The 17,168-nt window shown below is 44.5% G+C and overlaps 1 protein-coding gene across 7 annotated transcripts in view; it reads left to right on the top strand.

The window, feature by feature from the left end:
* SIK3 (SIK family kinase 3) overlaps positions 1-17,168 on the top strand; it is a 155,240-nt gene that overhangs the window by 109,078 nt on the left and 28,994 nt on the right. For all 7 annotated transcript variants that reach the window (XR_012657233.1, XM_032796095.2, XM_032796094.2 and 4 more), the window contains exons 5-9: positions 4,748-4,872; positions 5,893-6,016; positions 15,442-15,560; positions 16,179-16,289; positions 16,477-16,620. Coding sequence is in view for 6 of the 7 variants with exons in the window: in XM_032796095.2 (XP_032651986.1) it covers positions 4,748-4,872; positions 5,893-6,016; positions 15,442-15,560; positions 16,179-16,289; positions 16,477-16,620 (623 nt within the window). In the remaining variant the exon portion in view is untranslated. The remainder of the gene's footprint in view (positions 1-4,747; positions 4,873-5,892; positions 6,017-15,441; positions 15,561-16,178; positions 16,290-16,476; positions 16,621-17,168) is intronic.

Genomic DNA, 17,168 nt, shown 5'->3' with positions numbered 1-17,168 from the left:
GTACAGATATTATGTCCCCTTCTGGTTCTAGTGCTCTATGGAAATAGAGCTAGAATATACCACAACTAGTCCATCTCGGAGTTCCTCCTCCTAGCCTATTGCAGGGCTTCCACTGCAGTGGCTAACAGCTTCTAGCTGATTCAGATAATAAAAATGGCTTTCCTAAGACCCCTTCTCATAGCTGCTGTGGCTACATTCAGTCCTAATCAGTGGTAAGAATGCTCCGTTGGGGTTTTTGCCTTTCTTCTGTTTGTGGACAGCAACCTGGTTGCGCTCTAGTTGGTGGATCTGTAGGCAAATGGGTATTTTTCCTTAGTCTGTAGCAGTGCTCATAGACTGTAAGTATGTTTGTTTAAAAAGCAGAGTGTTGCTTTTAAAATCCTCACACACACAGATATTCCTTCCTTGCTCCACACAGCTTTAAGAGGGCTGTTTCCTCCCTGCATTTGACCTCAGTTCATTAAGCACAGGTGGGTTCTGGAAAACTGTTTCCAGCAGTTCAGCAGGACTTCATATCAAAGAGAGCCATCTGATTCTAGTTCACTGTAGAGCTGAAAGGCATGAATCATTGTGGGGTCTGAAATGCTGTGCAAAGAGGAAGTTCTTCAAAGTGAGTTTTTTTTTCCCCATTGAAGCCCAGCCACAATGCATAATGAACATCAGTGCTCCTAGGCTTCGCTGGCTGCCTTACCTACATGTCTGATTCCAAAGTCCTGAGACATTTCTTCTGTTTGTTGTACTGATAATTTTGCTTCAAGAGTAGCAGCGAAGGCTAGCAACCATGAGCTTTCTGATCATGCTGTTGAAGCAAGGAGGTATTCGTGTTGTTTTAGCCCAGTTACATATGTGCCTGGGACTATGTTTTTGGTAGAAGTGACAGTTAAGATCCCTGTTTCTACAATGGCTTGTTAGGTGTTCAACTAGGACCAAAGCTATTTAAAGCCACCTAAACGTCTTACCAGACCCAAGTTATTCAACAAGTGTTTGTTCTGTCAGATGAGATGCTCTGATTTAAGATGTCTTTGGGGGGGGAAATGTGTTAAAAATGGACTGTGAGCGGAGAGGTACAGGCATTTAAAATCTGCCAGCAGTACTGGGTGTAGTGCTGAAATAGCTGATACTCTGAGATGTTTATACCTATTGTTTTGTGTCTGAGCTGAGCAGCGTCACTGAGTTCTGCACCCACCTGTCACTCGCATACATGGCCTGAGTCTTTTAGACTTGCCAATAGCCTGTATGTGCCACATAGCAATGTGCCTGTTAAGCATGTAGGCTCAGATTGTCAGAGGACCCACAGGGATTACAGCATAGTTCCCAAGGCCATTTGGACAATGCCAGCCAGGATGATTTCCCAAAAAATCTCAGCTTGGACTTGATTGTAGTTCTGGTTACTTGCCATTGAGGTTTGCTGCAGCTTGTGGTGGAGATTATGGACTTGCTCATGTTAACAGCTGGGTGGGGAGGAGCTTGTTTAAGTTCTGTCTTGAACACATTGAGACGGGAGCTGTGGTTTTGTTGTCTGTCTTGTTCTTTCATTTCCTCTGTGGGTCATTCTTTCTCCTCTCTGTTCCCCACTCCTGATTCTCAAGCTGCAGAGAGCTTACTATGAACAATGGTAATGGTTCCCAAGAAGGCTCTAGAACTTGGGGACACATGACCGTCTTGCAGAATGTTAGGGGTAAAAAACCAAACCAAGGTCAGCTAGCTCCCGAAGTTTCAGCACATGCCAGTTCATTTGAGGAAAAAATAGCATTTCAGCTTGATTGCACATGGTGTGTTGTTAAAGGTGCAGCCTACTTTTGTAGGCTTTAGTGCTTGCCTGGCAGTCAGAATTCAGGGACTTGCCAAGTGTCCCACTGTAAGCACAAGACCACATTTCAAAGGTTTGCAGAGGTGGACTTGAGACTCCAAGCTGTGTGCTGTTTCTGTGAATCAGCCCCCTTAGGCTGAATGTTATTGTCTTTGCCAAGCCACAGTAATTTATTTGGTTCTCAACATTGTGCAAAACCCAAGGAGTTGGCAAGTGATGGGTTTGAAATTAATTTGCGTTTATTATATTAATCTGTCTGCTGATTTTTGAAGTACTTCTTGGTCTTGAACTGTACTTATTCATGCGGTGTGATGTACTACAGTAGCAACCACAAAGTGCTGGGCCCCCTCCATTAATAGAAATACAGCCCTGGTGTTTTTATTCTCTGTAAGATGACGAGCAGTTGACTGAAGGGTGGGATGAGGATAAAGTGAATGTATTCTTTCTTTTTAAGTTAGTGTAAACTATTGTCAGTTATCCCCTACCATGACCAGCCCCCATCAGTTAGCTGGCTAATATTTTTGTACATGTCACTGTAGACATTTGAAAGAGAAGAGGGTAGTAGTCTTATGGACACATCCTGGAGAGAGGGTCAGCATGGGAAAAGGCCAAGATTGCTGGAGAAGCGGTTCTTCTCATAGTTCCCTCTTAGAAATATGAAAGTCTTGTCTGATATGCTCGGCAGTTGTGTGTGTCTATCCAGATGCTAGGGCTTTCAGTGTTTTAAGCCAGACCTGCATAATTCTGCTTGCTCCCGGAGAGTAACTGTTGATGAACAAGTAAAATAAAACTTTTTTTTTTTTCTCCATTATCAATCACAATTTTAAGCCTGGGTAAGTAGATTATGTGCTGGGGTGGGGAAATGTTCATGAGAGTTTTGCAAAATGAAGGTAGAAAAAAAATCTTCACAGTGTAAAGGACTGATTTCATCTCTTGGTATCTCTGCATCTTGAATACACCTTGCCACTTCCATAAATACCAAAGGCCAATTTCTTTTCCATTTCTCCATATTTCTACTGCTCTGTTGGAGAGCAGATTTTAACCTAGCAAAGTACTAGCTTGAGACTAATTCTGCTTGAAGTACAAAGCTTGGAGCCTGTGTTTCGTTGGTGCTTTGGCCAAAGAAGTTAATGTTATCCCCCATGCATTGCAGTTAGGGGGTCAAAATTAGTCTTATTAAATTCTTCATAAGACATTTTTATTTTTACTAGCTGTACTCTATCTCTTGTGCCTTGGTGCTCTGCTTTTTTATTCATATCGAATTTGTGAGACGAGTTATTTCCTCACTGGCTTCCCTGCTTTTACACTATCTCTCTCAAAAGCCCTATGTGCAGATATGCTTCTCATGCAACTACTATGAAACCAGTGTGTTGCTGAGCCCTGGTTGGTATGCATTAATGTCATTCATGCACGTACTGGGGCATTATTAGCGTAAACATCCACAAGCAAAGCAATTTGCAAATAAGCTTTGATAGTATTCCACTTGTAAGGTGTTCCTGTTTATGTGGCATGTAAACAGCATCATGCTACTTGTTTTCTTTTCCTTGACTGGAGAGAGAAAAAGGAAAGAAATGGTTCATGATGCCATGTTCTGGGCAGAGCTCTTTTTGCTGATGCAATGCGAGAGGGGAACCCTTAATATCCATTGAGCTGAAACAGTGTTGTATGCATGAGATGCAGACCTTTGTCTCCCAAATTCCACCCCTTTCTCCACACATGTGCAGACACATGCAGAAACCACCCTGGAGATTTAGAGAGCACACTGGAGGCGGCAAAGCAATCAATGTGGAATGCTGTCATCACCTCAGAGCACAAATGCTGTTTGAATGATTGGCTAGCTGGCCACAGTTTGCCGTTTGGTTACCAAGACTTTTCTCTTAACTTCAGTCTCAGGATTTACTGTTTGCTGTTCTGAATGGCTGAAACAGTTTGCAGAGCTGTCCTCTATGGGTTTGTCTACACTGGCACTTTACAGCGCTGCGTCTTTCTTGCTCAGGGGTGTGAACTCTCCCCCCCCCCCCCCCCGAATGCTGCAAGTTTTAGCGCTGTAAAGTGCCAGTGCAGACAGTGCACCAGCGCTGGGAGCTATTCCCCTCGTGGAGGTGGGTTTTTTATAGTGCTGGGAGAGCGATGCTGTGACTACACAAGCCATGTTAAAGCGCTGCCACAACCAGCACTTTAATGTTGCCAGTGAAGACGGGCCCTATAACTGGGGCTTTCAGGTTGCCAGAAAAGAATCAAGCACTTTCTGGCAAATGAAAAACCCAGTTTTTTCCCATTTTCTTTGCTTTATATCTTCAACTTATCTTAGTTTCAACAGCTCTAGCTGTAACACCTGCTCTGATCATGAGGGTGAGATTTTTGAAACTGATAGCTGGGAGGATGGAGGCCAGAAATGGATGTAAAATCTTCATGTAGAGTCTCTTGAATGTAAAGTGAAATCCTAATGCTAAGTCTAATGGCTAGAACATGTCTCTTCTGCAAGAGCGGATACGTGTGTCTGATAAATGGACGAAAAACACTTCTAGTAAGAACTGTGTCTGTAATGAGCGCGATGGCCGTATTTGCAGATTCTGACAGTCCTAATAGTGCTAAGTTCCTGGGATTTTTAAGGAGATTGAATAAATGGTGCGTATATATTATGAGGCAAATATATGCTATTGTCAGCATTCTGCCTGTATTGTTTTTGTCCCCTATATCCCCTATTAAAAGCTGCAAATTTGCTGGTTGGGTTCAGCTTCACTTTAGCGCACAGATCATCTCCAGCTCATTTTCCTGTCTTGGATCTAAGTGGCAGTCAGCCATTGCAGGATTGCACATGACGTCACTGGAGTGTATCTCTCAGCAGTTTGCTTACACAATTACCATCTGATACTTACAGCAGTTGGAATGGGTCATGTACTCCTCGTTTAATCGATTCTCTCATTATTCTTTCAGATTTTGGGTTCAGTAACATCTTCACACCTGGCCAGCTGCTTAAAACCTGGTGTGGGAGTCCCCCCTACGCGGCCCCCGAGCTCTTTGAAGGGAAGGAATATGACGGGCCGAAGGTTGACATTTGGGTATGTGGTGAACGTATCGTATTTTGCTTTGATCTCATATCCCTGCTCTTTACATGTGACTTTGCTTCCAAAGCTCTGATTTCACTTCTTGTAGGAAGGCCCCATTTGTGGAAGTAGTGTTATTCAAAGAAATGTAACTTTTTATTCCAGCTATTAAATTGCATGCTGCTTGTTATAAGACATTGTACTTAATATTTTAGGAGCTGTCTAGCAATATATGTACATTTTGATTTGGTCTTAAGAGTTAGATTCCCTTAATACTTAACAAGCAGAATAGCCAGCTTCTCACTGGTACCTGGTTTGACCTGATGTAGTTATTTGTAGGAAGTAAAGATCATATCCCTCAGAACAGAGCATTTAAAGGGGTACGATGAAGGCAAAAGGCCCAAAAGAAGAATGTTAGTAACTGCCTTCCCATCCCACATCCATTAGTAGTTGGCAACAGTCGCCCTTACTAGTAACAGCTCTGGAAAAGCAGGGCTATAGCAGCCTTACAATCCTAGTTTGAGGTTTGTTGCCATTCTGGTGTGGCCGTGCAGTTCCTGCCATCCCTCCGTTTTCCTGGCCGGCTCGTCTGTGCACTTTAAGAAGGGGCCCAGGAGGTGGGGCAAGAAGCACGGCATGAGTTAAGCTCTGCGTGTTCTTTGTGGTCGTACAGTTGCCACAGAGCCACAACCGAATTGAACAAACTGTGTAACTCTATTGAACCAAGTGGATTTACACTGGGGATGATAGTTACCTGGAGTCTCCCGTTGTGGTGATGGAGAGCTGGGATTTTAGGATTGTTGCAGCCTTTGCTTTTGAGGCCTAAGAGCAGGCCTATCTCAGGCTTATCATTTGAACAGATATCTTTGGGAGGTGGAGCTAGGATCATTTTGGGGCTGCTAAACAGTGACAATATCCTAATTGTGTTTGCGTTCTTCGAAAAGCTACACTTGCCGCTGTTCCTCGCAGTCTGCAGAACCTCTCATATCCCCTTTGATAGTGCTAATGTGCGTCAAATCTTTGTTTTGAACACAGAGTCTTGGTGTGGTCCTGTATGTGCTGGTCTGTGGTGCGCTGCCCTTCGATGGGAGTACTCTGCAGAATCTGCGGGCAAGGGTGCTTAGTGGGAAATTTCGCATTCCATTTTTTATGTCCACAGGTAAGGCCAGATTTGTTTGCACTGAGATTTCTTAAACTGTTTGCAGGCATTTTCCCAGGCTTGCTGCTCTGAGTGTCCTAGGAACAGTTGAGCTCCAATACCAGCTGGCTGAATTGATTTATTTTGTTTCTATCTTCAGATGACGGACATTTCTACCCATCCAGTAGCTGTATGGGTTGAGCATTAACATGTAAGCTGTACTGATTTTTGAATTTCTGAGAACTTCTAAATCAATTTTCTTATGAAGATTTCAGCTCCAATGTATCTAACCTCGCATATAATAGACTGCTCTCAATACACGACTGAAATATTAGTGAGGCCAGATTTTTACTGGAAAGTCTGAAAACACACCACACCCTAGGAATCTGGAATCTTTTACTATTTCTCCCTAAGGCAGGAGAATTTTGCGGGCCCTCTGGTAAGTACTATTGATCATCCTGAATTTGTCTTCATTTTCTGTGAGAACCGCCTTGGGTACATGTCCACTTACTGGACATTGATACGTGGGCTGCTGGAATGAAGTGTGTTCTGGGCTCAACAGAAAGAAATTCTCCTGAAAGATTAGCTTGATTCCATTTAAAATAAAAGCACGTTCTCTCTGAAAATGGCCGTGTATTGGATCTCCTTGTCTACAGCTCTGTGAGTAGCGAGACACCTGCTTTTCCAATAGCTAGTTACTGAGCAGCTTAATTTTTTTTTCTATTCTCATTCTTTTAGGGTAGGTCAGTAGTTAAACGTAGCATAGGGCTAGTCCAGAGCCACATTGCCGTAAAACTGAGCTGCACTGCATTCCTTGAAGAGCCTCACCTGTGAATGTGTGAAAGGGCTCCAGTCTGTTTCTTTGGGCTCACATTTAACCTTTAAAAGTCAGTTAGATCTAATTAAATATGTTGCTGACTTTATGTACATGCCAATATAGCTATTGGGAACTGGGAGATATCCATAAATTGATCTTCACTTCCTTTGTCAAGTGGTGGGAGGCTGCAGGGATTTTTTAAAAATCCATTTCTTCACTGAAGTGCTGAGCAGGAGTTGGCAGATAGTGTTTTCTTTCCTTCTCCTCCTTTCCCCCCAGCTTTCTCACTACACATACACATTAGTTGTGTGAAACTACAGTATCCTGCTTGCAGGTAGGGACCGTGCTCTGTGCAGCCTTCTTCAAGGACTGCTGCTAGGGTAGCACATTCTTGTGCATAACTCTCATCTGTCTCAGCACTGGCCTCATCTGGTTCTCTTTCTCACTGCATTTCAGTGACCACTAGTGACCTGGTTCTCAAGAGCTGAAATATCCATGGCATCGTGAAAGCTGGAGGAGTGTCGTGCATCTGCTGGAGTATGTCCAGAGCGGCTTGTTGTCTTAGCAAGTCTGCAAGATAGTGTCTAAGTGAGCCTTTTGCATACATCAGTCCTGTAAATGCCACTTGTACAGTACACAGATGACTTAGACATGAGCTTTCATTATTAATGAGCAGTGCTCCCTTAATAAAGCTGTGGCGTTTAGTGTGTTAATTTAGAGTAGAATGTTCCTTCTCACAGATGCCCTCAGGAGACTGGTTTGCAGATTATCACAGTTCTGTCTGCCGTAAATTCTTAATGTTAGTTGCTCTGAGTGCATTTTAAGTATTTTGTTTTTAATGCATGTCATCTTGAGGTCACTCCTGATCTTCCCACGGCACCAGACAGGACATAAAAATACTGAAGTGCTATGCTGTTTCCATCAGTGTTTTCACCTTGGCAGGGCATGCTAGTTCACATTCATGACTAATGGTCTCAAATACACTGGTTGCTTTTCAAATACCAGAGGAGTCATTTGGATGCCCATTGGGAAGAGACAAAAGAAAAGAAATCCATACTTCCTGCACACCCTGAACCCTTCTCTTATCTGCATACAGAAAATACTTCAAAAGCCAAGTGGGTGAGTTACTTCACCAGGCTCTCATCTTTGGGAATCTGGGGTCAAAAGATGAGTTGAGAGGCCTTGTCCTACTCCTGTACGCATATTTGCTTACCTCTCATCTTCCCTGTACAGTTTGACACCACTGGCAGTTGCTGCTTATGCGAAAGCCAGGACTGCACAGTCAGAGTTGTGGAGGAGATTAGCACAAACATATCTGCCCTAAATTGTAAGCAGCTTGTACCATGCTTGTCTACAGTATACTCCAGCTCTAATTTAATCTCTGTCTTTCACAAACACCAGGTTGACTCCAGTTTTTAAGCAGACACTTAGCTGTGTGTGCACATGCGCATGCTTCCTTTCTTGTACCATGTATTTTAGGTTGGCTGATAGTGAATTTAATTTCCACCAGAGTCCCCAACTACTCAATAGCAGAAGTTTGGAACTAATGGTCAGATCCATGTTGCATCTGGGAAACTCTCCCAAACTTTTTATCACTAGCAAAGTGATCTTCACTCCCAAACCTTCCTGTGACGAAGAAGGAGTAATCCCTTCTTGGCACGGTAGCTATGCTACTTGCAGCCATGTTTTTCCCTACTACACTGAGGATTTGTCTACACGGGGAAGCTATTTTTGAATAAAGGAAGGTGTGAATTTAAAATATGGTAGCTATTCTGCACCAGCTCCCATGTGGCCACCCTTACTCTGCACTGTGTGCCTCGGAGCAGGTTAGGTTAGTCCATTTAGGAACTGGATTAAGCTGACCCCCACACAGGCACTTCTAATGTGGTATAAAAGTGTCTACACAGGTAGTTGGTGTGGACACTTATTCACAGCCTGGTTTATTGTGCAGCAGCCTCCCTGTCTAGACAAGCTCTTGAGTGGTAACTTCATGGTGCTGTTCATCACAACTATGGGGCCAGAATCTGGCCCGTAATGTTAGTACAAGAGAATGCAGCTTGGAGAGAGACTTGAAAATAACGCTAAATGGACCCCCTGTAGGCACAACTCCAGAGAAGCAGGTAAAGCAAGTGGCCTTACTTTGGACATTAATCCTGCAGTTCTGAGCTGTGTTATGGGCATTGAGAGACGAACATCCATTCAACCTTATCTGTGAATGAGAGAGAGCTGACAAACTGGCTGGAAGAGCAGCGTACCCTTACGGAAGGCTACAGCCTTAATCACACTTAGTTAAATCTTGGGCAGTTCTTGGGCCCCCTGGGGTTAGTGTAAGGGGCAAGGCAAGGGAATGCTAGATTCATGCTGGTAGCCAGAACGGGGGAGGAAATCCTTAACAAAACCCACTAATTGTTCTCTGTTCAGTTCCACTAGAATTTGCTGGACACTGCAGAGCTCAGGACAGTTGCCTTAGGGGTGTAAGAACAGTATAGAACTGTTTGACTTCAGTAGTGAAAAGAACAAGGGGTTGTGAAGTGAAGTGTTCAGCATCTCCTGTAACTTACATGTGCCTTAGCAAACGCTTGGGTGCTGCTAAAGCTTTCTGTGTCCTTGCGTGACCATGCTGAAATACTGCTGATAGAGAGTAAAACTGAGGAGAAGCATGTTGCTCTTTCTAGTCTGTTGCTTCATGATTCTTTGCCATTGTAGCATAGGTGGGTAAATAACTTCGCTGCGGTCCTGGCTCTTCAGAAGATGATGATGATGATGCAATTGCCTAGCCCCTCTCGTTCAGGAATGTGAGGGAAGGTTTTATACAGGTCACTAACTTTACATAACGGCTTCAGTTTCCAGGAAAGCAGCATCCATTTTTACATGTGTGCTGTGGGAAGGCATGTTACCAAAGCCCCTTCACGTCAATCCAAATGTTTCACTTAGCTTTAGACTTGTTGGAGTTTATTGAAACCAACATCAGTTATAAGCCACACTCATGCTAAAGGCTGTTTCATGGCCACATGTGCCAGGCAGTTCCCATCAACAGATCCCCCTAAAATAGGGGCTGGACTGGGGGAATAGGGCATGTGGTTTCAGGTTGCTTTGCTCTCCAGGAGGAAGAGTGGACTTTAATTTTTGCTCTTTGGTTGGGCTGATTTTAGCAACACAATCCCTAAATGATGTAGTCGATCACTTCTGGAGACCTGGGTCCAAACCCTGACCTAGGTTCTAATGGAGGGAGGTTTGCTGATCTCATCAGAGTTCCCCATTTTTCCAAAGCATCTCATTGCTAGGCATAATTCACAGTAGCTGCATATAAGAGGTTTAAGCCTGGAATAGCAGCAGATACTGCAAATCCAGACTCAGGAGCACTGTCAGAATTTGGGAGAGAAGCTCTGTTAGAGCAGAGCAGCTGCAGGTCAGGGCTGGGAGAGGTGGGAGGGGCACTGGAGGAGGGATAGCCTGGGCTTTACGAGAGAGAGAGAGTGAGTGAGAGAATAAACCCAGCAGAGGCTGCTTTAGTGCAGGATCAAAATGGATGGGCAGAGTTTCGGGAGGAGGAAGCTTTCCCAGTTCCTGCCGGCACTGGGCCTGTCTCAGATGAGCCTTCTTGATACACTTGTTTGCGCACACAAATAATCTGATTGCAAATGCTCAGCATGGTACTGCTCTCAGCCTGTAAAAGCAGATCACCACCTTGTAGTTGCAACATTAAAGAGCATGTGTTTAAGTAAAGGAAAATGAATTTTCAGTGAATAATTGCACTGCCAGAGAGAATAGAGATCTCCAGTGGACAGTGTGGCTGAATCATTATTGATTAGACTTCATTGTGACTTAACTACAAGCAACACAACATAAACATTTTATCACTGGGGCTGCAAGTAGCATCATTTTTAATGTGTTTGGTGAATGCAGCATGCACGGCTACTGCTAAAGCTGCATCCTAAAACTGCTAACGCCTGGCTTGATAAAACCCTGGCTGAGATGATTTAGTTGGGGTTGGTCCTGCTTTGAGCAGGGGGTTGGACTACATGATCTCCCGAGGTCTCTTCCAACCCTAACCTTCTATGATTCTATGTGTGGAGACACCATTCAGCCCTGAGTTCAGTTAATCAAGAACAGAGCTCTGTGTTAAAGACTGAAACAGAAGCCAGCCAAAAGGCCCATCTTCGATGTGCTGGGCCTAGTTCAATTCCTTTCAGGGCTTCAGGCTAGATGATGAGGGGGATTAATTGACATAGCATTTAATATCTGTCTCCTAATACGTTGTGATCTCCCAAGCCAGCCTTGCAAAGTGATGTGGCTTGCATCTTTCCAAAGGCAAGATAGCAGCTGTCAGAGCCAAAGTAATTGTAGCAGAGTACAGGAGCACTGCAACCCCTTTGGGATGTCAGAGTCCCTGGGTTAACCCAACAGCCACAGATGATTGATACCTTCCTTTGTTTAGGTTGGTTTCGTGAAGAAGTTTTCTCCCAGGCTCTTAAGCCACAATACACTGGAGTTGTGTTCTGAAAAGCCTGTGGCTGGAGACAGGGAAGCCATTGATCTTAGCTCTGTGTGAATGGCTTTCTCACTTGGAGCCTTTAATTCTCTTAAACAAAAAAACCCTTCTCCCTCTTCTGTTGCAATATCTCTGCAGGATGGAGAGTCACAAGCAGCCTGTCTGATCTGTGTCCCATACAGTTCAGCTTGCCTACTAAATATGAGGCTTCCCAACCTGAAGCTTTGAGTATCCAGAGCTTAACTGCCACCAAACCAAAGATAAGCCAGTGAATTCTAAATGTCACTATCGTTTATATCCCCACCCCACACGGTCTTGATTCCTTGGCATGTACTAATCAGTGACTTCTTCAGTTATTCCTTTTGGCCCACTTACATGGTATGTCACAAAAACAAGGGAAAACAGATAAAGTAGTCTAATCCAGGAATGATGCATGGAATAATGCTGCCAAGGCAAGAAGCCATGGAGAGCGTGTCAGTCAAGGGACCTCTGTAGGGAGGGTTCACCAAAGATGTGGATTTGGAGAAGAAACGTGGCTCTTGCATAGGGAGTGGCTTAAAAGAAAGTGCAAAGCCACTTTTATGTCAGATGTAGGAGCATCTGATGGTCTGAGATCTTTGCAGTGCACAGCTGGGTGAGGAAAGGACAGAGTGGCACCCTTAACTACATGTCCTTGCTCTGGTTGATTTAAGTTAGAGCTTTAATGTTTCAGTGTTCCTGTTTCAGGAAAAATAATTCCCTTTGCCAGAAGTAGATGTTCTAGAGATTTAATAGAGGCTTTATTTCCTCTTCCTTCTGGGCTTTCTCCAGACTGAGGCCCTCTTTGAAGTCTTAGTTCATGAGTGACACGTTGCAGAAAGGGAGAGAGCGGGAATGCCTGGAGGAGTGGACTGAGCCATTTGAAAGGGCATGTTGAGCAGCTCCATGAGTATGAGAACCGACGTGGCTGAAGAGCTGTGTGTAACTGTTATTGCTTTACAGGTGCTTAAACTGCCCTGGTTTCTGACTCTCCAGAAACCTCCTGAGCCTCCTGGTTAACAAGTGCCTTGTGCTTTTGCTAAGCACTGTGCAACTTCATGTGACCATGAAGAATTCATGGCATTCTCTGCCCTCAGCCTGCAACACTTGAAGCAACAATTCAGCCACACCAGCTGTCTCCTATTACTTTGACAATGAAGGGTTTAAAGAGAGTTAATTTCACCCTCTGCCCCTCCTCCGTGCCTTGCTTTAGGAGTCCTAGGAGTTCTAGTTGGAACAGTCCCATGATGGCTGTATTCGCAAGGTCTTGTAATGCGTGCAGCAGTGGTGACTGCGCTGCTCTTGTCTGCTCTTCAGTCTCATTCGTTTCGTGTCTATGGAATGCCCGTTTGTGTGTCTGTTAAACTCTAACAAAGCCCCACTTAGATAAAATTCTCTTTAAACCCACTAAAGCTGTAAAAAGTGTATCATAGGAACAGAACTTGCAAGACTAGATCAGACAAGCAGTCCATCCCTTCTAGCATCCTGAATTGAACAGTGACTAGCACCAGCTGATTTTAAAGATGATGCAAGGGACTCCCAAGGGGACAGTTATGGAGTAACTTGCCCACAGAGGCAGCTTCTTCCTAACCTTCGTTACTCAGTGGCTCATGCCCTAAGGAATGAGGGTTTATTTCCCTTATCCCACATGTTCTCATTGTCCTTATAAATGCCTAATCCTTCATTGTAAATCATCCAGAGATCCTCACCTTTGATACCTTGAGGCAGTGAGTTCCACAGGTTAATTATGGATTCTGTAAAACATTATTTTCAGTTTTAAATTGCTTGTTTTTAATCTTCATTGAATGTCCTCTTGCACTTGTATGTTGTCCAAATGCAGAAGTAAGGCTCCTCCTGTCCTTTCCTGTCCCCCTCCATTGTGCCCACAAGCTGTAGTAGCTGTGTGTGCCTTAGGGATTCGTAGAACAATGGTAATATGTCAGTAATTCCTAGCATTTCAATAGCAGTCTTCCTCACAAAGTGCTTTGCAAAGGAGGGGACGTGTCCTCTCCGTTGTACACGTGAGGAGACAGGCCCAGACAGTTGTGGTGACTTGCCTAAGCAGAGTCAGTAGCAGACTTGGGAACAGACCCATAGGCAAACTACTTTGGGGTCCCATATGACAACTGGCATGTATAAGCCACCTGAAAACCCACCTTATCTCCTGATGTGCTGATCACTCCTTGCCTGTGATGTGCAGTCACTTGGCTTAGTTGTTAACTGCTATGCTTCCATCCTGAGTCCTTGAGACTTCTGTGAAAGAAATTGAATACTTCTACTGAGGCAGAAATGTTATACTAAAATGTGTAGGGCATCTAAAGCACTCCTAGATCTGTCCAACCTCTGGGGCAGGACAGTGCTCCTCACTTAGAGATGAGACGCAGCAACACTACGCCCTTCCACCCCAGCATTCATTCATAACTTCTGCTGTCGAAGGGCTGGTGCCTTGCATTGGCCATTGAAAATGATCCCTGTGTATCTTCTTTCACTGAAATACGTTGAGGTTTTTCTTGCTCTGAAGACTTAGCTGGTACATTGTGCAAGCTAGATAAGTGGTATGAGCGGTAGCTGCTGCAGTTGGCAGTGGCTGCACAAGGGGAATTCAGTGTGGTGCTTGGGCATTTTTAATGGCCAAGATAAGATAGATGCAGTATTTAAAATTAAGCAGATTATGGCTAGGCCTGATGTGAAAGGAACGACTTGTATTGTATTTCTTTACATCTAAATTGACGCTTAATTTATTGAACCAGTTTTGATAGTTTTTTAAAAACATCTGCACTGTGAATTTGCATCTTGATTTTATACTGTGTTCGTTCTTTTTAAGAGATTCTTGTGTTGTAAATAGGAAAAATAATGTTCATGAAAATGTATAATTTGTTGTTAACTACAGACAAGCCTCCATCTTTATTGGGGGAGACTCCAGCTCATATTTTATAGCATACTTTAATGGCGAATTTAATTTGAAAATAAGACATTTTCTCTGGCTTCAGATTGAACTTGTCATCTGTTTACATAGTGTAAGCTTAGGTCAGGTGTGGTGGTGGTGCTTGTTGTTGTAAGGAAGCTGGGGAAACGTGTTTTCCTGCATTAAGCCTGCATTTGGTAATCCTGCCTTGGCAGCCTGGTAGGTGGTGATTGTGGTTTGCCCTTCAACCCTGAAATATGGGCTGTATTGCATTGCCAGAGTAAACAAGTAGGCGGAGAGTAGATGTGTGCCACCTACAGGCTGTAACAAACATCACAGGGTTGATTCTGATGGTTGCTTGTTGGATGAAAGAGTGAGTTCGTGTTTCATTCAGAAACTGGGCTTTGGTGTTGGGTGGTTCGTAGGCGGGAAGTATACTGAATTAAAGGTATGTATGCAGTGGTGGTGTAGCCATGTGGGCTCAGGATATTTGAGAGACAAAGTGGTGAGATAATGTCTTTTATTGGACCAACTGTTTGTTAGTGAGAGATGCACGCTTTTGCGCTTGCACAGAGCTCTTCAGGTCTAAAGATATACAGACAGACAGATTTGGCCCCAAATATCAATGCTTTCAAAGCAAACTTCTGCACAACCAAAATCCAATGAAAACATTACCACAGACTTTGCAAGTTGATTTTTGCTGTACTAACACAGGGTCTGCACCAACGTTGTCTTGCACGTCGCTATAAGGAAAAGAAAACCAGTGCTCTTGAGTGGCAGAAGCCATTGAAGTCCCTTGGGAGTTGGAGTCTTTCTGCCCTTGTGCCTTGCAAAACCTCTTGCAGTCACTAACTTCTGGTCAGCTGAGGAGTAAGGGCTATTGTTGCCCAGTGCTGCATGGGGACCCTTTAACTGGGCTGAGCTGGAGATCTTGGTTTAATTTTGCTTTGGGCGGAGCGTGTGCCTAGTCCTTGTAGATGCTAAACTCAGACATTAAATGTCTAGAATTTAATCCCATGCTTGTGTCCAAGACTGAATCAGGCTTGACACAGGGAATGTGTATATTTGCTGTTTGTCAGTGACCCTGTAGACAGAGTAGTGTGTCTGTCACTTTGAACATATACCCTTGTTCCCGACACAGTGTAAAGCTGCGTCCCCGGGGAGGTGTTGCCCTTGGCTACTGAATTACTCATTTTCTTGTTGCTCTCTTGTAGAATGTGAGCACTTGATCCGCCACATGCTGGTGCTGGACCCAAGTAAGCGGCTGTCAATGGAACAGATTTGCAAACACAAGTGGATGAAGCTTGGGGAAGCTGATGCAGAGTTCGACAGGGTGAGCAGGCAGAAAGGCTCTGGTGTGTCTGCGGGGTGAAAGGATGTGGGGAATCCAGAATGCAGGCTTTAGGGAGGAGGGCTGAGTACTGGCCCTGTGTGCACATTGGAGACCATTAGAGTGACTCAGAACCAAATTAATGTCCTGTGTTAAGAGTTCACAATTCCTGAGTGCAAGAATGCAGGTATTTTTCTCCCCTCTGGGCCATGCAGCTTACGCGCTGTCATCCTTGTCTTAGAGCCCTCTCCTCTCTTGAACTCTAGATCGTTCATCATCTTACATCTTTCTCTTAGTCTCGGTATCTCCAGGCCACTGGGTTTCTTTGATTGCCCTGCTGATGCTATACTTGGGATCCTGGTTTATTGTCACATTGGCCATGGGATGTAGCTGGCCCCCAAGATCACATACTAGTGTGAAGTGAGATGCTGTTTGTGCTCCTGCTTTGCCCAGGCAGGCCACTGTGCCCTCAGTGTTTAGATACTGTGCCGAGCTGCAGCATGGGTTGCGGGCCCTCCAGCTGTAGGCTTGTGGCACTGGTGGTTTATGGCGTGCTCCACCTAGTGAACATTTGCCACTCTCGGGGTGCTGAGCACTGACAGTCTTTCTGTGCCCTTGCAGTTAATAGCAGAATGTCAGCACCTGAAGATTGAAAGGCAGATGGAACCACTGAATGAAGACGTGCTCTTAGCAATGGTGGAGATGGGGCTGGACAAAGAGCGCACGCTACAGGTAACTCAAACCAGCTAGCAAGTGTGTCTGTTACTGGGCTGTCCCCTGCAGCTGGTAAACGTCATGTTGGTGGCTGATGACACCTGCCAATTAACGCTTTCTTCTGCAAAGTGGGTCTGGGAAGAGGAGGGGATTTATTTTCTTTACTAGAAAAAAAATCGATCTCTTCTTATCCTTCCCTTGCTAGTCACTAAGGACAGATGCCTATGATCACTACAGTGCAATCTACAGCCTGCTATGTGACCGATTAAAGAGACATAAGAATCTGCGCATAACAGCACCTCCCAGTATGCCACGGACCATGATCTTCCCCACACCAGCTAACATCCAGGTGGGTCCCACGTAGATGGCGTCGTTTCATCACTGCAGGGTTAGTCATGACTTCCCCCAGCCTTGCAAAGCTCAGCTTGGTCAGAGCTTGTTTGTTTAGCTGGGTAAGTAAAATAACTTGAGTTCCTTCATGAATGTCCTCATCCTGGTAAGGAGAGATGAGACGATTCTTTGCCTGAGTGGTAGATTCTCATGTGTGTCAATGTTACTGTACTCTTGGGGTTTGCAACTTTCTGGCCATGAGACTGCAACTTCATTTAGTCATACAAAGCCTGCCTCAACCCACTATACCTAGTTACCTTGTAATGCAGTGGCAGACGTCCGTATAGCCAAAGGGCAGAGAGGGGGATGTTCTGGGTTAAGAAGCGGAGAGTCCGTGACCTGGGATTGGTGTGAGGAAGCTGTTTCCATTGGCAACAGGAGCTGCTGAGTAGCAGGCCTGGTCTACACTACACGTTTAAATCGATTTAAACAGCGTTAAATCGATTTAACGCTGTACCCGTCCACACTACAACGCTCTTTATATCGATATAAAGAGCACTTTATATC

This window comes from Chelonoidis abingdonii, chromosome 18 (assembly GCF_003597395.2).
Source record: "Chelonoidis abingdonii isolate Lonesome George chromosome 18, CheloAbing_2.0, whole genome shotgun sequence".
Taxonomy (NCBI): Eukaryota; Metazoa; Chordata; order Testudines; family Testudinidae; genus Chelonoidis; species Chelonoidis abingdonii.
Note: the sequence above shows the minus strand (reverse complement) of the source record. Positions and strands in the feature narration are given on the sequence as shown.